Genomic DNA, 23,358 nt, shown 5'->3' with positions numbered 1-23,358 from the left:
CCTTTCAACACTGCATAGAGAGCTTGGGTTGCCTGGATGCAAGCTTTAGTTAAATGATCTCAGCTTCAGTATCTTGAGGAAGAACGCTTTCTTCCCTGTGTTGTCTTGTCTTTCCATTGATCTTCTGTTGTGGGAGTAGCTGCAGGCTCCCCACCCTGTGACAGCTTTCACGTGCCAAGTCCTTGGCTACAGGTGGTGAGGTTGTGGCTCCAGCTCAAGTCTCTCCCCTGGAGCTGGATGTTCCAGAAAGGACACTCAGTTCTTCAGGGCTGTCTCTGTGATCCAGGCTTTGATCTGGGAAAGGTTGCGCCTCATTGCAGAGTTGAAGCTATCTTCCTGCTTTGTTTACATGAACGCCCTTCCAGGACTCTGTCTGCTTTTGGGGTGGAAGTGCCCTGCCAAAAACTCCAGCTCTCCATGCTGGCTGTGTGGCCAGCATACCTCCTGCCTTTTCAACGATTCCACTGCCCTGGATAGAGAGCGGTGTCTCATAACAGTTTGGAAACTACAAAAGTTTCCCTGGCAGGATGAATGATGGACTCGGTAACATGTTTTTGCCTTTTGGAGTTGCCCTCCAATTTTTCCAGGCTTGATTCTGTAAATCATTTCATCTTGTAAAAATACTGGGCTGTGAGCACAGATGATCTCAAAGGTGAGGATTATTTGAAACTCCATTTGAAAATCTATCCTCCTTTCAACAGATTATTCTTGTGAATAAAAATTTTCTTGTGAGCATGCCAGTACACAGGTAGTTCTAGGGCCTTTGAGAGGAAGTAGAATATGCTTCTGCTCCAAGAGGCTTTGGAAAAAGCAACTTGTCTATATATTGACAACTAATTTATCATCGAAAACGTTAGGCCTGCTCTCTGCAAGTGCTCCTAGGGAGGTGTTGGGGGATGAAGTGGGGAAAACTCTGAAATGTCTTGAAAGATATGTCAAACCCATGAACCTGAAAATGTCATTTAGAATATTCTGTTGCTTTCTGCCATCCCAAGGAGATGGAAATCTACTGTGGTTTTCAAGATAGGTTAAGGTTATGTAACTCACAGAGTTGGAAGAACGTTTTGGGCAATGATTTGAAGTATTGCATGTTGTAGTTTTTGCTCATTTTTCCCTTTTTCCAACAATGAGAGAGAATCAGTTGGAGGCAGGCTGTGACAGAGAAGGTCCAACAACCTAAGTTGATGGATGATATCAGAGAGGAAGCTTCTTTGACATCTGTGCTCTTCTTTAACTCGCTGACCGAAGAGTAGCCCACATGCAATTACCACATGCTTTTGAAATGAACATTCGTGAATGTTAGAAATTATCTTGCTGGTTTTTGGAGTGAAGGCAAATGTGCCTACTTTTTAGCCATACTTAGAAGACCTAACTCATTTTTTAGAGTATCTGCAATTTAGTGGGATCCAATGAATTTTTAAAAAGTACCCAATATTCTATTTAAAATTTTGTTTAGATATGAAATTCTTTCATCACGTTATACCCTAGAAAGGTAATTTTATAAAGTATATTGGTAATGTTGTAATGATTAAAACTGATCACAAAGTAGTATAAATGATTAGCTTGGGGAGAGAAAAAGAAGACCTGAAAATCTTCTATATGTTTGTGAAGCATTAAAAAAAATGACATTTCATTTAACTCTCACAAAATTTTTTCTTTTTTGCAGATGAGGAAACAGAAGCTTGGAGATGTGAGTGAACATTTCCAAGGTCCTGCAGCTAATCAGTGGCCGAGCTTGTGAAGAAACCCATAGCTTTCAAACTCTGAAACTGATGCTCCTTAGATTCACCAGGCTACCTCACTTACCGCCTAAGTGAAATCATCATGGAGGGCTCCTTGTCCACCTCTTTGCAATGACCCCAAGGATCTGAGACATAGCTACCTCTCGACAAAGGCAATAACATCACATCTAGGAGGGACAGTAGATTGATTCTTGAATTAGGCTGCTTGAGCTAGTACTCGCGCTCTGCTGTTCACATGCTATGTGGCTTGGGGGCAAATTACTGAAACGCTTTGTACTTCAGTTCCCTAATCTGGGGAAAAAAAAGGTGTGGATAATACATATACCTAACTCACAGGTTTTGTGAGAATTAAATGAAATGGCAAGTGGTTTGCCTAAGGCCTGGAAAAAATAATTATTCAATATGTCTATACATTTTCTCATTTTATTTGGAGCTTGCATCATGTTTAGTTATTCATTTCTTTAGTAGAAAGTCACTCAGAGAAAAGCATGCAGGTTTCTTATGAGAGGAAAAAATAAATGCTTGTGAGCACAATTAGATATACCAAGGAAGATGTGGGTAACCCAGTGGGACAGCATTGTTAAGGTGGCTGATCATGCTTCCTTGTTTTTGTTTTTCCCCAAACAAATTAGAGATTCCAAATTAAGGAGCAAGACTAGAACAAAGGTGAAAATTATGAAAAATTTCTGTGAAGCCCAATGCTCTATAGTAACCAGTTAGCAAAAAGCTATTGAGGAGAAAGGAACCAGACTAACGCAATGTCTTTTTTCTATAGTTAATTCCATCACTGTGATTACCACCAGCATATTTTCAAAAAAGAGACTATTTAAGAGACTCAATTCTGATAAAAGTTGGGTGCTATATAGTCTCAAAAGTGAGCTATGAAACCCTGTCCCAAGCTAGAAAAAACAAGTTTGCTGTCTTGTGAGAGTATTCTAAAAAAAACTTTTTTAAAAAAACCTGTTTCTTACTAATTATTTGATTTACATTGAACATTTTGAATTTTCCATTATGTGAAGGGTCTAAAATCTTTTGCCAAGAGCAATGAAAATGGTGGGAAGGAAAAAAAAAACCACACACACACAAAACACCCTTTGTATAAATTTCACCAATTTCTGCACAGTTAGAATACATATTAGTTTTTCTTGCATCAATAGAAAACATGTTTTCTTGTATCAATAGAAAACATGCTGATGGAGGGAATCCATTCTGGATATGTGAAAACAGGACCTTTCCCAAACAACTCAGACCATTTAAAATTGCTCCTTAAAATAGAAGCTTATTTTTCCCTTTTAGATTTTGCTCTTCAGGGATGGAGCTCATGACGATGCTCCCTCTGTGACATTGCATTTCAGGGACATTTTATTAAGCATTTCACCTTCAGTGGTGATAGCATCCCTTGCTGTTTGGGAGGTGGGGTGGGATTGATGAAAATAAAGGTTAGCCCTTCCTGATCTCCCCGGGGGCCATGTTGTCTCAGTTTTGATCATTTCCCCCAAATTAAGATTTCTGCATAAACCCCCGTGTCTGTGTTTGGCTGGCAGTTTTATGGCTGACCAAATTGTGCACTGGCCGCTGTTCTGGTTGGCTGAATGTTTATACAGGCTGTTAATCAGATCGGGGAGGGGGCTGTGGATATGGGGACTGTCTGTGAGCCGGAGCGGTCCTGTTTGCTGTCGTGTGCAAGGGCCTGCACTTTGTTACTACAAATTACATAATGACATGTTACATTTCAAAGTGTATTTTTACTTCAGGGAAAATTAAACCAATAAACAAACAACCCTGGTGGAAAAAAAAAAAAGAAGAAAAAAGAAAAAATAAGATCCCTGGTTTCCAGATCTTCCTCTTCGAAAAGGTTCTTAATTAAATTGTAGCTATAAACAAATCTTTGTTTTATTGCAAAGAGAGCAATTGTGTATAGAAGCTATTTTTAAAAATTAGGATGTGAACATTTGCTGGACAAGGGTCTGGTCCGTGTTACGTATTTTATGATCTGTACAAAATGAAAAGGCAAGCTTGTGTGGTGATGGTAGATTTTCAATTTTTGATTGCTAATCCCTCTCAAATGTTACTCCTGCCTTGCTTGAATAGAGCCTGTAAACACAGGAATTACCTTAATTTTTCCAGGTACTGATTCAAGCAAAACTGCTTAGCATAAACATGAAATTGCCGACTGAATTTTTAGTCATGTAGAAAATCAGTTCTTTTCTTCATACTATCTGCATTTTAGGAACTTTGAAATTGTTGAAAAACAAAACTAAACCAACCTTCTAACTCAACTTCCAAACTTTTCACTGCACACTTATGCATGCAACATTAATTCTTTTCTGTAAGCTGTTCAAATTAAGTATATGTTCAGGATCCAAGTTTATAATGATACCCCTCTGTGTAGTAGTTACACTCATATGTTATTGAAATATGCGTGTATGTACTTGTACAAAATTTTTTTGGAATAAACTACATTATCAAAAGAGAATGTGTTTTCACTCTCTTCTGTCTAGTTGAGTGGAGTCCTGAGAATAAGGACACCTATTAAGCTGCATTTTGTATGAGTTATTTGATCAAATCAGTTCTACCCAAGATCTGCTGTTATCAGAACCATTTGGCCTGGAATTCCTGGGTTTGTTCAGGTGTTTGGCTGCTACTAGGAAAAGCAGCAGCCCAGGAAATGGTTGGGTGAAAGAGGGCCCCTATTATATTTTAAAAACACCCGCTGATGCTCACGTTTCTTAGGCAAAATTATGATGTGACTTATAATAATTTATCAGTACAATCCACAAAATGAGAAATCACAAGATCAATTGAAATAGACAGTCTAAGTCTTCCTGTTCAGTTTATTTATTTTTAAATTCAGGATGTTTAAAAAGAAACCTTTTCCCCTTAAATCTTAGAAATAAAGAAAGAGGTTTTGAACCTTCAGTTAAAATGTCAGATTTCAGCAATGAATGGAAAAAAGAAAGGGTAGCAAAGTAAAGGACAGATACATAGTGGAGATTTTTGTGACTAAAAAGGGATCATTTGAGGCAATGCTATTTGCTGGCAAAGAATGCTTTCTCTATCTCATCTTGGATTCTTGACAGTTCTGTTTGAATAATTAGTTTAGATTACTTTATTGCTTATGATGGTATTCAACCCTGTTCCAAATTGACCATCCACTTTTCAAGTGGTTGTGTTTTTGACTTCTGTCTGGGACATTCTGATGGGGCTTGACCTTCACTTTAGAGTGAGCAGAAAAGACCACCAGATTTTTTCACTGCTGCTTGAACTTTCCTTTTCATTCTCTTGGATTGAATGCTCTCAATTTCCCCAGGCTGACAACTTCTTTCCTCTGCCTATTTTGCCATCCATGTCATGGTTTGTGTCAAGGCTCTAGGACAAGTCTACCATCAGCACCACAGCTCCTGTGCACAAATCCAGAATGCCAGACTGAAGGCAGAAGGAAGGGTAAAAGTTCAATTCTCAGATGGCAATTCAGATTTAGAAAACAGAATGAGAAAGAGCAGTGGGGTCCATCTCTCCTCAACGAAGAATTCATGTCTTAAATCGTATCTGCATCTATTTCTTTCTGTCTACCATCCATCCATCCATCTTTCCTTCTTTCTTCTTTCTCTTTCTCTTTCTTTCTCTCCCTCCTTGCTTCTCTTCTTCCTTCCTTTTCGTAAATAAAACTAGTACTAATGCAGAAGTCTGATATTAGACTTTAAAAATGAGTACTTCTCTTTTTTTTTTTTTTTTTTTTTGAGCGAGCTGGTGATTTTCTTCCTTGCTCGGCATTAACTGTCTTACTGTCTTATGATACTTATCTTTAATGTGGCATATCAGAGAACCTCTTTGAAAATGTTACGGCTTAATGCATCTCAGGGAAATAAAAGCCCACTTAAAAAAAAAAGGCAAAATAAAGCTTTCTGATATGGACTTCACAGATAATTTTTGAGAAGGTCCACTTTCGTATGCATGCAAATCTGTTTAGAAATGTTTTAAATTTTAAAGCATGCATACACATATAAAACTCATTTATGTGTTTTTAAATGCTGTTTAAAATTTTAAAGCATATATAGAGAGCAAGAGAGCAAGAGAGGGTGCTCAATATGCATCATAATAGCATGAGAACTGAAAAATGAAAGTTTACTTGCCAATTTAACTGGCTTTGCAATGCAACAGACTAAACAAGTCACATTTTATACAATGTATATGTTTATAACAGAAGTGCAGCATGCCAGTGTGCTATTTAGATCATTTTCCTGGTTGAATGAACAAGCTCACAGGTTCACCATTTAATATTTGTTCTCTTAAAAATATGAAACTAGTTTTGAAAATACTGGCTTAAATGGGCATTATTAAGTCTTTATCAGTTCTAAGTATTTCAGCCTTTTGCATCCAGAAATTTCTCAATCTGACAGAATAAGAAATGCATTTACATGGCCTAAGCTCTTAAATTGTCCCTTTCAATTAATGCCCCATCATGGAGCAATCTGGAAACCATTACTCAGTAACTCTTCATTATAATTGCTTGCAGCTGAGTATCCAGCCCTTGGTAATATAAGAATAAAAGAAAACTCAGTTAGTAACAAGTGCAATTGATTCCATTCAGAATTCCCTTGGTGCTTTGCCATGTTTGGCCTGCATAAGAGGAAACACGAGGTTTTTTTTTTTTTTTTTTTCTTCTGGGGCCAGGAAATGAATTGGCAGACATAAGATGGTTTGTGTGGTGTGTGCCTTCATTTTTCAGCTGGTCCTTGTTAAAAATGAGACGGTGGGACTCCTGCTTTCTTCCCCACTGGCTACATTTTTTTTGGAGGGCTTTTCTGGTAATAGATAAAACCACAAAATTTCAATTTGCTGCAAACTAACAGCATCCAGAAACTGTCACCTTCTGTAGTCACGGCCGATCCTGGGACTTACTACTGCTAAGGAGTGGGCTTTAGAATTTTATCCACTTCTACCTTGGTCCTGACTTTATGAGAGCAGAGTCCCTGGTGCATTCTGTACAGGTGGAGAGTGTTTATGTGTTTGGAGGCTATCAATCACCAACTCCAGAAATGTAAAGATCTAAATTATGATAGATGAAAATGTGAAAATGTGATGTGGTAAACTAACCACTCCGCCAAACATGTTCCCCTTCCTGCCCATGAAAATCAAGGACCTGGCTTTAGAAAATGGTGAAGGGAAATGTTCTGATCACCCATTCCTGTCAGAGATGATGCAGCTCATTGCTGATGCTGAGATCCAATGTCCAGTGCCAGAGTTCCCCTGGATTCTGAGCACTAGGGGCTGGACGGTGGGGACCATCAGTTCATAACATCCTGTCCCCGCTCCCTGCTATAGATGACTGAGGCCAGGTGACAAGGACACTTAACTTCATAAATTAAAAATGTGTAAATTATAAAATGAATTTTTAATTATAGAATGAATTGATGTTCAGCAAAGAAATCTGAATGTAATAAAACTCTCATTTAATTATTTCCATTATTTGCTTTCATCATCAAAGGGAAAAAAAACCTCTCTCTGAAGTTAAATGGCATTTCATTTTGATTTATTGTAGAAAGAAGATTGGAAAATCTCCCACGACCAAGGAAAATTATGAAAAATATTTCTGATATTTTGTCTACGCATTTTATTTTTGAGGGTGTTTTTTAGATTAGTGTGACTATTTTGTATTTCCTACCCTGTTGTAAACTTTTTAAAACTTGCTCTTACAGTTGTCATTAAGCACATAATTTAAAATCCCTAATCAGGGTTCTTAAACAAGAGAGAAGCACTCTCATACCCCTAGAACAAGAAGAACAAAAGAAGGAGGAAAAATCTTGACCTCCGGAAGATCCAGGACGGCACGTGTGAGGCACTGACACAGCATCCGCCGGCATCACCGACTCTCCTGGACCCCAGAAGCCCCACTTCCCAGGCTCGGAAACCCTGCAGCAATGAAAAGGAACCACAGACAAGCCATAAGGAAGAGAATTTTTCTATTAAAAAATAAATACAAATGGCAGGTTTCATGAGGACAGGGAGAATCAGGTTTTGTGTGTGCCTGATTTCGTTTTTCTGTCTAAAAGATACAAAACAATCAACTGAGTTAACTTGAACTTACAAAGATTAAAAATAATCAATTCCTGTTACTATTTTCAATTTTTCTCCAGTTTTACTTCTTTAGGTATGAAGAAATATAGCCTATTAAAACCTGGATTAATAAAAAACCTTTCATTAACTTTTAGAAGGTATGTGATAGTGAAATCAGTGTATGTCCAATAACCTTGTCCAGTGACTATGAATTCAGGTCAATTAATCAGTGATTCTCAACCTCAGGATGAGTTTGGGGGTGGGAGTGGGATGGAGGTGAAGCCTGCACTTAGTGAAGAAGATGTATCTAGTAGCATAGATGTCTATGTTTGAAGTAATCAAACCCCAAACTCTGGGGGACTCTGGTCCAGGCCGTTGGCCAAAGGTGCGTAGAGCCACAGGCATGTCCTCCAGTCTTCCTTATGAAGGCCTCCTTGATCCTTTAAGGGAGCCCTTCATGGATGGGTCATATTCCTTCATAAATCAGGCAGGCCTGTCTGCCCAGTTATCTAGGCTGTTTACAGGACCTTTTCTTTGTTTCAGATTTTCAGCACTTTTATTCAAATGCTTTCTTCTTGTCCTCCTGAGGACAAGCAATTCTCCCTTTTCCAATCAATCAACAGATATTTCTTGAGGTCTGATTAAGAGGAGTTTTCCACAATTGTTCAATGCTGCTGTTTAGTAATGTCTGTGGCCAGTCTTCCTAAGACCAAATTCTTGGATCTGAATGACTTCAAAAATCTTCTTTCAATGAACATTACATCTAATAATGTTGAGCAATTTAAACTCCTGAGAAAAGACCATAGTTTTATAAGGAGATGAGGTAGATTATCACTTTTCACCATAGATTGAATTTATTTTATCTGTATTCCTCGTTATATGTTCTTATTTTTACTTTTGTCTACTTATATTCTTATAGACAGAGTCTCACTCTGTTGTCCAGTAGGTAAAGTGGTACTCACAGGAGGCCATAGCTCACTGGCTTCAAGTGATCCTCCTGCCTCAGCCTCCCAAAATGTTGGGATTATAGGCACGAGCCACTGCTCCTGGTCTTTAGTGATATGTTCTTAATAAGGATTATTTCGTTTTACTACCACACACGGAAGTCCTATGACCAGGAAATGTACAAGTGGACAAGAAGAGCATATTAATAATAGCTGGCCCTCAATTATTTGTAGAGGGGTAGACTTACAGAGGTTCCAAAGTGAAGTCCCCATGGACATACACCATTCAATGTGTCTGGGTCAGCCAGCAAAGTATTTTTGAAAGCATGAATTAATTTTCATCATTAGAGAATGGGATAATTCATATAGGAACATTTCCCCCTGCTTCTCTAGAAGATCAATGGGTCTAGCAACAGTGGTCCCCCGTTTGGCCTGGCAGCCATGAATAGATGTTGGGGAGTGGTGGCCCCTTCCAGTGGGCCAAGCGCTCTTCAATTTGCCCCCAATCTCCTCCCAGCCAGTTTCGCTCTTCATTACCTGTTGACCCTTGTCTGCTTTTGAGTGTGAGAACTCTACTGTGTGTTAGAGCTACTTGAAATTCCCCAATTGTCCTCCTTTTCATCACTGATGACAAAACTCTTCTTTTTAATGCTGCTGTATAGACGCTTGGGTGTTGACTGTGAACTATGACCTCCGTGATCAACTTGGAATCAAATGTCTCTCAGGAGAGGATATAGAGGAATATCTGGAGGGGGCCCCTCCTCATTCACTGAAGGAAGGAGACATTCATTTATTTCCTCTTCCTGCTCACTGACTGTGAAGATAATGATCGCTTAAAGAAATATGATATAGGGAGGCCAGAGAGAAAAACAAAGAAGCAAAGCAAGAAGTGTGACAAATCCTCAAATGCATTTTGAGCAGTTGAATTGCATAGGGCACTGTAATAATGTTGCAGGACACTTTTACAAAGATTTGAACACCAGGCATTCTAATCCTAAGCACTACACAAAATGGCCCTGCTGATTTGCCCCCATGGGGGGCTACAGGCCTCTGGTGAGGTCTCTCACCCAAGTAATGAAACATTTCTGTGGTAGGCTGAAGACTGTGGGCCCCCAGATCCATGAAAGAGCAAGCTCAGCAGGTACCCAGTCTCTTCTGGGATCCAGTTTGTTCTATATCGGGGATCAAGAGGAAACCCACATAGGGTGACTCTTCTCAGGATGGTAGAGCCTAAAGGGGAATATCCAGCCCTTTCTTTGACCTCTTTCTATTCCTTCAGCCTTAGCAATGAGGGCTGGGAAGAAGAGGTGACTATGCATTTGTGCATCTCCCTGCTTCCAGATCCCTTCTCTCCACGGAGGCCGAAAATCCCGTTTAGATTGGCAAATCTGGCTGAACGATGTCCAGATTAAATCTGAGAACTTTCTCAGTGTTAAAGATCTCCAGCCTTTAGCATCCATAAAAGCAAACAAGATAAAGTTACACTCAAAATAGGAACAGTAGGGAAAAAGGTCTCCCAGGGTTTACCATAAAAATCAAATTACTCCCAGGACCTTGGTGACAGTTAACTCTCTGGCTCTCTTATACCACACAGAATTATTGCTCTGAAAGAGTCTTTCTCACAGTTCTCCAGACATTTGTTGTATGCTTTCTGCATATCTGGGCATGCACATACCACCTGGGTCCACACCATGCATGGTGCTGACATCTCACAGTTGCTAACAAATGAGATGACACCAGAAAATTGCTTTGTCCAGCTCAGCAAAATCAAACTCGCTAGTTGAACTTCCTTCTGATGCTGGAGACCAGGGAAACAATGACTAAAGGGCAGGTGACTTGGCAGATCTGTAGCAGAAGGCCAGCCCCAGCTGTGTACTAAGGAGGGGCTGAAATTGTGTGGGCCACCTACCAGTTAATTCTTGGAGCTTCTCACTGTGCACACTTAGCTTCCTATCATGTCTGCTTAATTGTTTGAAATGTATGCACACATGTCCCTGACAACCAAGGAGCTATAATTTCTTGGTAATTCATTTTGCCAGTTTTTCTTTCCTCTCTTCTCTTAGAAGGTGCTCCCCATGGGTAGGCCCAGGAGTCCCCTTACCTAGAAATCAGAAGACCAGGAAGGAGAAGTCTGCACATGGCAAGCCAGCTGTGTTTCAGTCCTATGGCCCTCTTCCATCAGTGACGATGTCCAAAAGGATGCAAAAGCCCTTGTGACAGAGGCTGCTGGGGAATTAACAAACCTGCTTCCTCTTCCTGCTAGGCTCACACAGCCCATTGCATTTTCCAACCTCCATTGCAATTAAGTGACTGTGTGACTGGCTTTGAGCCTGGGAAACATGGGCAGCAGTGATTACACCACTTCCAGGCCTATCCTATTCAAGCTCCCTTGTGAGGTTCTCCATGCTCCTTGTCCCTTCAGCTGGTTCCTATGGAAATGACTTCCAGGGCAACTTTGGGAGTTCCCTGATGAAGATGCTGAGCCACAAGATGGGAAGAGTCTGGGTCCCTGATTCATCATATGGGGGAGAGCTTCCCAATCAGGAATAATCTCACTGGACTGTGACATGAGCGAGAAAGAAACTTTCCTTTTGCTAAACCACTGAGATTTCTGGGTTCTGCTGATACAACAGGTAGCATTGCTTCGAAAAATACAACATGAATCTAGGACTTTCTGAAAGAACGAGATGATAGGTAAATAAAGCCTAGGAACAACCTGTAGGAACTGGAGAATGGCGCTTATTATGGATGGAGAAGGAAAAAGAACTACAGGTCCTCCACAATCTTCAATGTAGATTACATCTGCAGTAAAAGAATATCTAGTGTAGATCAACAATAATATCTAGTGTGAATCATACATTCTCCAAACATGAGATGCTTGTAGCTTGGAGAGTTCAATATTTCTTCAGACAATCAGGCACTAACAGTACTTGTGGATATTCACTGTATCTGGAGTCAGAGCTCCAGATGGTAAAATTCTTTGAAAAGCTTGCAATTGGCACAGAATGGAACATGGGACTTTGTAATTAGGTCTATCCCAGAATTACAACCTTTGCCCATACTAAGTTGGAAACAATAGAAAGTATTTAAATGTTGGACATTTTAATTACAGAGTAGGAGAGAAAAAACATGGTGAATAAAGATGTTGTGGTATATTGGCTATAATATTCTTAGCAAAGTAGGAAGTTATGATTTCACAAAAACTCTCAACAGGTTTGTCACTTTGATGGGGAGAGACTGCAGGTATGGAAGCAGTAGAGACATGAATTATTCTGACATTATGGCAGAACATTCCTCAAGTCTTTTCTGAATAATTGGACCCCCTTACAGGTCCATCACTTTGCCACCATGAGATAATATTGAGTTTGCAAGAATGCTTTTGCAGAGGCTGCTGTGCTCCTGGAAGACAGTATTTATAAAAATAGTCACTTCGTGGGGTGGTATCTGTTTGGGATAGCGTGAGCCCCTCACGACTCTCAGCTTTAGATATGGAAAATTCGAAGACAGACACAAAGGAAAATACTTCTATTTTCAATTATTGAGAAAATAATCCTTTGTTTAAAAACCACTACCTATTGATTAAATTTAATAATATTAGAGATATATAACGCATGAGTATACATATTATTTTTCAAAAATTCAAACAGCTTAACACAAAGCTCTGTTCTCAACCAACATTTCTTAGATGTTTGCAGACAAAAGATGAAAATCGACTGAACTGTTTCTTAGGTTCGGGAGTTCTAGACTCCAGGAAAGAGGCTCTCTGGTCCTGATGAGGCCATAGGTTAAATACGTTTGTTTAGTTATTTTCTCTTTCTGCATTGCAAATTGCCTTTCATTAGCTCACTTAATTGCCTGGGAGAGAACCTTTTCTGAGTTACCTTCTGAAACCAGGAAATTAGATGTGAGATGGATATCTAGCTTTCTCTTTTTTGTTACTATAAACTATATATCTCTATTTTTCTCACTAGCCATAAAACACATTCAATCGAGTACATCACAGGCAGTTTAAGCGATGCCAACAGTGTACTCTTAGCATGAATATGATACTGAAGTCCTACCTGTGAAGGATTGAAGTATTTTAGCATTATTTGTCTCTGAAATAAACACACACACACACACACACACACACACTCACACACACGACTGCGTATCTCTCTGCATATGTGCTCTGAATCCTATAATAATCTGGTGAATAGTTACTGTGACTTATTGAAAACATGCTGACTCTCATCTTGAGTTGAACGCACTGTGCCATGTGTGTTATTTACTTCTCTGTGGCCTTTGTGAGGGTAGGTTTTGACCTATAATGGCCAATAAAATGTGTGAATGTGAGAATGCCTGAATTAGCTCAAAGGAACAAAAAAAGAGTATTGCCCTACATATTAAAGTGTTGGTGTTCTGGCAAATCTAGGCGCTGCTGGTGGGGTGGTAGAGAACACGGAAGACCAATATTGGCAGGGAACTGAAGACTGATGAAATTTTTTAGACGTTAGGAAGGGCATCGTACATTCATCTGCAACCGGGAAAAAAAGCCAATAATAGAATGAAGCAAAGCTGGTAGAAACTATAGCTAGAGATGGATGATTACTTCAAGATTGGAGAAAATGGAAATGTGGGTACAGATGTATGAGTAAGGCAGCATGGAAGTGCAGGAAAGTGGTTAGTATAGAAAGTTCTTCCCATCAGTCCATACAACCCCCCAAATCAGTGGTTTGCAGAGTTGGCCCCAGCCTCACTGGGAATGTAAATTCTTAGGCCCACCCTAGACCTACTGAATCAGAAACCATGGGGGTAGGACTCTTGATCTGTCCTTTAACCAGCCTCCAGTGGTTCTGATGAGGGCTGAAGGTTGAGGACCACTGGGCGAAGGTATACATGAAGTGGGAAGCATAACTTTGCTGTTCTTGCAGATGACTTCAGTCTTCCTGGCCCTTCACAGCATCAGCCTCTTTTAATGCTGTGTGCTGTTCTACTGTTTATAGGCATACAGTTTTCAGGCCAATTAGTCCCTAGATAGAAGCTCAAGGGTAGGCATAGTCCTATTTCAATGCTAGAGAAAATCTAGCAGGGCTGACTTTAGCGAGAGGCAGTGTGTCCATCATCGATTGGCACTATCCTACGGGATTTTCAAGGATAATTTTGACCATAGTCCATATTCACCATATTGTGATCACTTTGAACCCCAGACAGATTCTACTCCACTAGCCCACTGCACCCACACCCATCTCACTGTTCTGGTTTACAATAAAGAAACCTCTGCCTTGGCAGCCCAACGCACACATAGCCTCTTCCCATTTTGCTTGTTAGAGACTTTGCTATACAATGAAGATTTACTGCCATATTCAGCTAAAATGCCAGCTAGAGAACCTACAACACAGAATACTTTTGAAGGGCTCAAATGAATGGGTTTGCTATTTTTCAGAGTGCTTTAAAACACAATTGAGTCTCTCCCTGCTGTTCCCTTACACTTGGGATGATTATCTTGCATCATAGTTTGGTATTACTAAAAGGCTTTTTGTCTGATTATGAGCCTAGAAGTCCCAGAAGACAGGGAGATCTAAGAATCCTTTTTAAGTCCAAAGAGAATGTAGAGGAAGCATTTTTCTGTGCCCCGTAGAAATAAATGCTCAAATTGCTGCTCGGGGAAAATGCAAGAGAATCCTGCTATTTTGCTGATATGGAAGATAAGGAGGATTTGCACTAAGCATCGCTTTTCATGTGAGCCCCCGACACGTGGCAGTGCAGTCTGCTTTGTTGGGTTTCACCATATTCCACTGATAGGAATGAGAGGACTGAAAACTGATGAAGGAGGCAGTGAGAGAGCTTCAGCTGATAGCGTGTTGAGTGTTACATCCTGTCTGGTACCTGATGTCACACACAGATATTACACTTTGTAACTGCCATTGGATGTCAGAGGTTTCCTAGATGATAGTTCCATGGGGATTCAGAGGAGGCTACCTGCACAAAGGTCTCTGGCTGGCTCCTTCTTTATGTCTGCTACCCAACAAGCAACCAATAGTAGGAAAAGATTTATAAGTTGGTGAACAAAAGATAAATGATTTCAGTCTCTGGATGCTTTAAGAGCAAATTTTTGTACATCAAATGGTTAACATTGATCTCTCCATTGACTTTTGTATGGGACAGGCCCAAGTGAATGATGTTAGGTAATCAATGAGAAAAGGCTGTGCATGAAGAATTAAAAACCACAATAATGGATTGCTATGGAAAGGCTCCTTAAAGCAAGAAATAAATGAGGACTACTCACAGTCAAAGAAGGCTAGACCAAGAGCCATTTCCCCTGGCTCTGACATGCTGATTAGACTCTATCACAGACTGGTCTGAGACGCATGATCATGAAGTGAACCCTCTGACAGTTAGTATTTCTTTTCATGGAGATTCTGATTTGGCTATCTGTGCTGGCGTTTCCTGCCTTTGTAACCTTCCTTTTATTTCTAAGAAATAGCTCCCAGGGTGCTGTTGTTTGTTATAATAAGCTGTGACTATAAGCTTTTCTGGTTTAAGCCAGTGTGAGAGGACCAGGCCTTGTTGTAACCCACTGGGAGGGACTGAGCATTGCTGAGCACAGTCTTTCCCAAGCTCCTAACATGCGTACTAGCCTCCCTAGGCAACTGCTGAACATCCCAGGGCTTCTGGATCCACCAGGCCAACCCCGCCATCCCACCCCTAACTTCCCAGCAAACATGTGGAGAATAATGCCAGGGCATTAAATTAGACCTCATTACCTAGCCATTTGGGCTGCCCAACTCTCCTGCACATAATAATGAGGTCTGATTTACTGTGATCATTATTCAGGCATTACAGGTCACTAAATAACATGCTTTGCTCACACATGTATTCTGAGCTAATACATATCCTGAGAGGAAACATTCTTGAGGGCGTGAATCTCAGGTTCAGATTGGTAACTTCAAGCTCACTAATTGCATGAAGGCACTTTGCCTACTGCTCACGAAATCTTGGGATCGGAAAAGTCTAATTAACAACCTCAGGGGATGTGAGTGAGAGACAGGGAAGAGACTGCTGAATTCTTTGGCCTACGGGACACAAGCCAAGGTGAGCCACTGGTGGAGGCTGACCCCAGGTGAGTCAACCATAGTGCCAATTCCATAGCACCTCATGTAGGGCCTTTTGGGAGCAGGACTGGGGGCTCCTCCCTCACCTCCTTGCACTGTGTATTTCTGACATATCACTTAGGAGTTCCCTGTCACGTCTCTGTCTCTCACCACTGGGCCTTTGCACATGCTGTCCAAAATGCTGCACTCCATTCCCACCTTCCTTTGCATGTGTTGTCATCATGTTTGGAAACTCAGCTTAGATGTCTCCTTCCCCAGAAAGAATTCCATGATCCTTTCGTACCAAGTGTCTACTCTTATACAGTATATGATGCCATATGGTTTTCATTGACCTGCTTGTATTCTCCATTAGACTGTAAGACTCTAAATGGCCCAATCTGGATCTTACTGATTGCTGTACTCCTAATGCTTGGCATAGCACCTGGGACATGGCAGGTGCCATGTTATTTGCCTGGAGAATGAAAAAAAAATTGTCTATGTGGAAGGAAAGGAGGATATTGAGAACAATGTCATGAATGTGGTGGTGGTAGCAGAGGGTGGTGACTTTTTTAGCCCTGGTAATATCTAGTCATGAAGAAGAGGTCCCTAGCCACTCTGGACATTACTTTCCCAAGCCTTTCATTATCCAGACATACATCCAACTGGAAACTTCTAGAAGGAAGAAAATCTTGTATCCTTGAATGCTTGGCCTGGGTCTTGGCATAGAGTAGGTGTTCATTCAATGTTGGATTAAGCTGTTGGCTCTAGTAGCCAGTCTTGCCCACTCACCAGATGCTGGGGTCACTTTCCTTGAACATGAGGGAAGAATGTGGTTTGTGGCTGAGGAGACTGAGGCTTCTTTCTGGCCCTACCCTCAAGTAGAGCTCTGCTGGTAGGCAGGGGAAAAAGGGGCTCTGGCAGGGTTAACTGCTGTCTATAATGCCAGCTGCAGCAGGTTGACGTTGTAACAATGCCTGGCTATAGGCTTTTCCTTGCATAATTTGAAATCATAGCATATTGAGGTTTCAGCTTTGGACGTAATGCAACTGTAAGAAAATGACAGCATCAATGGATTGTCACAAGTTCTAGTTTGATAACATCCATATATATATTTTAAAATGGCAATATATATTTTTAAAGGTCTATTTGTCTCAAGGAAGACACTGGGGATTGGTAAAATAGGATTAAAAATAGTTATTATTTTTTCTAACTCATAATGCAAAATATGTAACTGGTAAATACTAAGTAAATCTGACCATATATCTAGATTATTTATGGGAATAATTCAGTATTATTTACTTTATAGAAAATTTGTTAGAATGCTTTAAAAATTACTGGAATTAAATAAAATCAGGCTCCTTGAATTATCCATGAGAGCAACCTCACATAATCAATACTTTAGCCATTCTGAGATGACATTGCATCTCAAGACTATTTTCTAACTTAATAAGATTAGAAATAATAAACCGATATTATTTCTTTGTGAATTGGGGCCTCTGACCTGGTAATTTAATGCCTTCATTATTGCACTGGAAGAGCTCTTAGAGACCCACTGAGCCTCTCGTCCTACTCACAACCACATTCTGTCCAAGTGATAGCCTGGGTCCTTGTTTTCTTTGGATATGGGGGGTTATGTGCAATTGAGAAATGTTCTTAACTTATTTTTAAAATGCTCTGAGCATTATTTTCAGGACAGTAGTGTATATATTTAAAATGGGAGACTTTTATTGATTCAATAACAGAAACCAGTAGGAAATAAGATGGCTTATTCCTGAATTACATTGTTCTGGATATTTTCATGCTGGCCAAGAGGTGAATTCTGCAATGGGAACATGAGAGAGTTTGTTTTTGCCCAGCCTGGGCTTAATTCAACTGTGATGGTTCGTACTGCTTTTTCCTGCTATCTGGGAGAGAGTGAAGGCAAGGGTGTTAATACCTGAATGTGCTGTGGGTCTGAGGGCTGAATTCTTATCCCATTTTCTCATGAATTCTGTTCCTGCCTCTTCGGAGTCGAGGAGTCTCTTGAGCCTGCCTGTGTGAAAGCACTTTCTCACGAACCTTTGCCTGTGCGGCTTGAAGAGTATTTCCTCCTCTGCTTAAAATATGTTAGGCCCACGCCTCTGCCCAGGAGGTTTTTCAGAGGCCCTTCCGGGAAGCCTGTTCCCAGAGTCACCTGTGGTGAGAAGCCAGTGGAGGACTTGATTCCCAAGGTTATAAGCTGGACTCCAAAAGGGAAAATGAATGTGGAGGAGAACAACCCACGTAAAGATTCTCCTGACTGGGAAGGGCTGGGCTAAAGAGGACGAAACATGTTCTATTTAGGGAGCACCATTTAAAACGCTGAACATGAAGGGCAGGAGGCAGTTACGAATTCTTTAATTGACCAATAGGAAATTGAAGTCTCTCTGCGAGAATTAAAATTATTTGAGAATTAAAATTATCCACCGGGTCTGTTGGCTGTTGGTGACTTGCAGAAACAGCTTTGTCGTCGGGAAGCACTGCTGAAAGTCATGTGACAGAGCTGACTTGGGCCAGGCGAGTTTTGGGCCGTGTGACAGTAATAACAGTGGCACCCACTGTGCTCCTGGTGCTGTTGAGAGTGCTCTGCCTCCATCATCTCATCTGCTCCTTACATAAACTACAATTGTATGAAGTGGGCCACATTTAAACACTTGGTGAGACCGTGACTTGCCCAAGGTCACCCAGTTGGAAAGGGTGGAGCTAGGACTCAAATCCAGCTTGCCTGTCTTGAAGGTCTTGTGCTCATAACACCTAACTGTATCATTTGGCCATGCCAGAAAGATGCAAGAAAGAACCGTGCATCTACAACACTGCCTCAGAATCAGTGGCTTTCCAGGACAAATAGTTTATTTTGTTTTATCACTTTCTCACATAATTGACTCCAGTTTTATGGACTATGGCACAGTGTTTTCAAAATATTGCAAATAGGAAGCTAGTTATTACTCAAGAGCAGTGCATGCTTCTGGGCACTTCTATTGAGCCTCTAAATGTCCTTTGAAATGCTGGTGCTGGGTAAAGCTGCCTGGTGAGCACAAAGCAGCCCATAAGATCTGAGATGGGATGCATTTTCCTGAGGACCCGGCACACCTTTACCTATGGGAATTGTAATACAACAGGAGAAGTGCTTGATTAGTGACTTGTTCCATTGCAATGTCTTCTCCAAGGTAATACACTGGAAGGACAATGAAGAAAGGACAATGAAGGACAATGAAGGACAATGAAGAAACAGCGTCTGAATCAATAACCAGAGACTTGGGATACTACATGGCTATGAGAACAGTGGAAGATTCATAAATTATTCTTTTATAATGAGGGCAAAATTGAAGATTAAAATATTAATGATGACTGTGAATGACATTTCTTGGGTGCTTACTATGAGTCAGACACTCTCCTAAGCCCTTTACATGTGATGTTATCTCATACTTCACAAGGTTCTTATAGCAACTTTGTGAAGCAAATTTTTTTGTGTAATTTATTTCTGCTAATGTTATATTGGCTGAAATGCGTCATGTGACACAACTGGCTGCAGAGGAGGCTGGAGCTGAGTGATCAGTGCCCAGATAAAACTCTTGGCATCATGTTATTAAATAAATAGGAAGAAGAAAGCCAGGGGGACAATGAACACCTCTGTCTACCCCCTAACGTATTGGGCAGTGAACTTATCCTTGGAGTGGTCTGAGAAAAGCGGTGTTTCTTGTTTTCTCCTTCATCTATGTTTTTGGAAGATGACTGTAGAAAAACCTGATTTCACAGAGGTTGCTAATGTCACTCAGGTGCTGCGTACTCCAAATAGACAAAAGACAAGAAAGGATGAGTGAAGGAGATAAAGAAATTTGAGCATTGCCTCTTCTGTAAACCTCCCGCCTTTGGACAGAACTAATACTTTTGTCCAATGCTTTTGCAGCTTTTTGCCTGATTTTAGAAATTATGGAGGTTGTTCATTTATTTATTCGACTAGCATTGATTGGAAGCCCAGGATGCATCAGACCCTGGGTCTACAAAGACACAGAAGATAGACAAGGTCCTTGCTGTTAAGGAGTTTACAGTCTATTTGGAGAAGACAATCATCAACAACTAAGTGGACAGGGAACTTCAGAAGTTGATAAGATACTACAAAGAAAGAACATAAATAAAACCACCCAAAATTTAGTAGCTTGTAATAACAAACATTTATTCTTGCTTACCAGCTACATAATTTGGGGGCCCGGAGCAAAGTGAAAATGTAGGGTCCCTTGTTAAAAATATTAAATAAAACAGTAACAGAAGAACATTAAACCAAGCATAGGGCTCCTCCAAGCAAGGAGTCCTGTACAACTACACAGGTGAAGCACCTATTTGCAGGTGTATGGGTTGGTGGGGCTTTGCTCCAGAATTTGGATTCAGCTCAAATTTGCTCCACATGTCTCCACATTTTCTTTGGCACAGGAAGTACCAGGGCTTAACATCTCATGGCAGGTCAGAGAAGCACAAGGGGCATGCCAGTCTCCACAAGCACATGTTGAGCCTCTGCTTTGGTGATGTCTGCTAACATCCTATTGGTCAAAGGAGTCATATGGCCAATTTCTAGGTCAAGAGGTGGAGAAGTACATGATTCCTACCAAGAAGCCATAGCAAGGGTATGGATGCAAAATTCTGTTAAGGGGTGAAGAGAAGAACTGAGCTCAGTCATCCTCATTGGCCTGGTAAGAGTGTGATGAGGAGCAATTATTTTAAGAACGGAAGTAACATGCTCTTTTTACGTTGTCAAAAGATCGTTCAGGCTTTTATGGGGAGAATCAATTGTAAAGGGCAAGAGTGAAAGCTGGAAGACTAATGAGTCAAAGAGGAAGATGCTGGTTTGGATTATAGTGGTAGAAATGGCAACGAAAGTGAAGGATATTATGATTTAGAGGTAGATTCAGTGAGACCTGTTGCTGGGTTGGATGAGGGGGATGAGTAAGAGAGATCAATGAAGAAAGAATCCTATTTTTTTTTTTTTTTTGAGCAGCAGAATGGAGAGGGAGGCAGGAGAGGATTAATTAGTGGGTCTGTGTCCTCAGCCAGACTACAAACTTCACAAGGAAGAGACTACATCATCTTATTCATCTTGAAATTTCTAGAGACCTGTATAGTGATTGGCTTACAAATCCACCAAGGGGGGGAAAAAAAAAGCAGATGCTTAGTATTAGTGAGTGACATCCTTGGAGCTCCTGGAGTAACTTGGGTGAAATATCATTAAATAATTCATTCAATTAATTCAACAACCATATATTGATCATAACCCCAATAGTTATTCATTCCATTAACATTTATTGACCATCTTATCATGTGCAAGACCATGTACTAGAATGCTGGTAAATAGAAATGATTACAGTGCCTCACCTAAAGGAGCTGATGGTCTAGTGGAAGAATCAGGTAAGGAAATCCATGATTATAATACAAGATGAGAAGAGTGTGCATGAGGAGCTATGGAAGCAGAAAGGAAAGTCCTAAACACAGCCTCCCGGGGAGAGTTTTAGGAAATTTTTCCTGAGGGAGTGATGCTTAAATCGAGTCTTCAAGGAAAGTAGGAGTCAGCCCACAGAAGAGGCTGGAAATAGTGTTGCAAGCACTGTAACAGCACATGAGAAGGCTCAGAGGCTTGACTGTATATGACATATGTCTAGTGACATGCAAGCAGCTGAAGCCTGAGGAATGCAAGGGGAGTATGGAGAAGCAGGCCAAGGCCAGATCACAAAGCGCTTTGCATCTTATGCCCTGTGCTTGGGGCAATACTTTGCTGATAGGATTTTAAGTAAATGAGTGACATGATTTATGTTTTGGGAAGATGCTTCTTGGAGCAAGGTGGTGGATGGATAGGGGTTGGAAGGGGCTGGAAACAGAGACTATTAGGAGCTCTTGGAGTAACTTGAATGAAAGAAAACCTAGACCAAGGCAATGGCGGTGGGAATGGGGAGAGGTGAGTGATGTGAGTGACATCTAGAACAGTGAATCAACAGCATGACTGGCTAGAGCGGACAAGGGAGAATGAGGCATTGACAATGATTTCCAGGTTTCTGACTTGAGTGACTGCATGGAGGGGGATGCAGCCATTCACAGCAGTGGAGACTGTACTGGGGAGAGAGTTTGGCCTGCAGAAGCTCATTGAGCCAGCACCTGCATTTGGTAGGATTACAAACATTATCAGGGAGAATTCAGCAAAGCAGCTATTCTAGGTACATGGTGTGGGATTGGTGTTGTTTTCATGGGGTTCCCTGATTCTGGTACTTGAAAACCTGAAGTTAGCCCTAGAGACACATTTCCCTTTAAACTCAGTGAATCTGGAGTTATTACCTTCTTTTTTCTGTGCAACAGTGGAAAGCCTGCTCAAGGGTATTTCTGTTCTAAGGGTGATCACACAGCAGTCAGGGATGTGGTGCACTGCAGCAGTAGCTACACTCAAAACACACAACCTTGACACTATAAACATTTTGGGCTGTATAATTATTTGCTGTTGGAACTTTCCCATGCATCATAGGATGTTTAGCAGCATTCTTAGCCTCTACTCACTAGATATGGGTAGCAAACCCCAGCTATGACATCCCAAAGTGACCCCAGACATTGCTGATGTCCTTTGGGGAGCAAGTGTCCAAGAACAACCCTTACCCTTCCTTGGCCTGTCTCAGCTACTATAACAATAACATTTAATGAGTATAGCTAAACACATATTGCATATTTTCCAGGTATTCTGCTAAGAGCATTACTGGAATTATTTCATTCCAGAATAGAATTCTATTTGGAGAATTCTATTTGTTTACCATTGTACAGCAGAGGAAACCGAGGGACACAGCTACATTGCTCCAGTGCTGAGGATGTCAAGTGGTTTTCTTGCCACTATATTCTGAGTTAACTTCAACCCCACCATCAAGAGAGCTCAGAGTTCAGTAATGACCCCTATATCCCATGGAAAAATTAACACTGGGTCTTTGAATATTTGTTATATGTTGCAAACACTCACTGCATACCAGGTGCTGATACAAGCACTCTCCATGTGTTAACTCATTTGATTATTATCATGACCAGTGGAGTAGGTCCTATTATCACCTCCATTCTATGGATGAGAAAATGGAAGCATAGAGAGGTTGAGTAACTTGCCTGAGGTCACATGACCAATAAGCAGCAGAGCCAGGGTTCAAACCCACCGTCTGCCTCCAGAGTCCAGGTCTCACCCAGTATGCTATCCCTCGTACCTGGTAGCAGCTGAGGCCTACTGGGCTGTTGGGTTTGGGAGAACACCAGCAGCCATGAGCAAGCAAGGAAGAGAGGTGGTGGATGGGTCTTTGGAACACAATCATGATGTAGAATGTGTACAGGTGCATTAGAATTCATCACAAGGGCATTTGAATCCTTCTCCAGCTGCCCACCCCCTCCCCAGTCCCCTATGGCTCAGAAAGGCCCCAGAGAGTTGAATCGTGGTTTTGAGAGCTTGCATAGTCAGAGCAGGCCATAGTTCTCATTCCTTCCCTCAGATCTTTAGCCCAAAGGTAAGGCTACCCCTCATTG

General features: G+C 41.0%; 1 protein-coding gene across 1 annotated transcript in view; it reads left to right on the top strand.

The window, feature by feature from the left end:
- The first annotated feature begins 211 nt into the window (after positions 1-211).
- The window catches only part of LOC105554732, a 61,616-nt gene continuing 38,469 nt past the window's right edge, over positions 212-23,358 (top strand). Inside the window, exons 1-3 of the mRNA XM_012001301.1 lie at positions 212-652; positions 1,667-1,728; positions 5,053-5,186. Of these exons, the coding sequence (XP_011856691.1) occupies positions 641-652; positions 1,667-1,728; positions 5,053-5,186 (208 nt within the window). The 5' untranslated portion in view covers positions 212-640. The remainder of the gene's footprint in view (positions 653-1,666; positions 1,729-5,052; positions 5,187-23,358) is intronic.

Source organism: Mandrillus leucophaeus, unplaced genomic scaffold, assembly GCF_000951045.1.
Source record: "Mandrillus leucophaeus isolate KB7577 unplaced genomic scaffold, Mleu.le_1.0 Scaffold658, whole genome shotgun sequence".
Taxonomy (NCBI): domain Eukaryota; kingdom Metazoa; phylum Chordata; class Mammalia; order Primates; family Cercopithecidae; genus Mandrillus; species Mandrillus leucophaeus.
The sequence above is the reverse complement of the archived record's forward strand: the minus strand, read 5'-3'. Positions and strand labels throughout refer to the sequence as shown.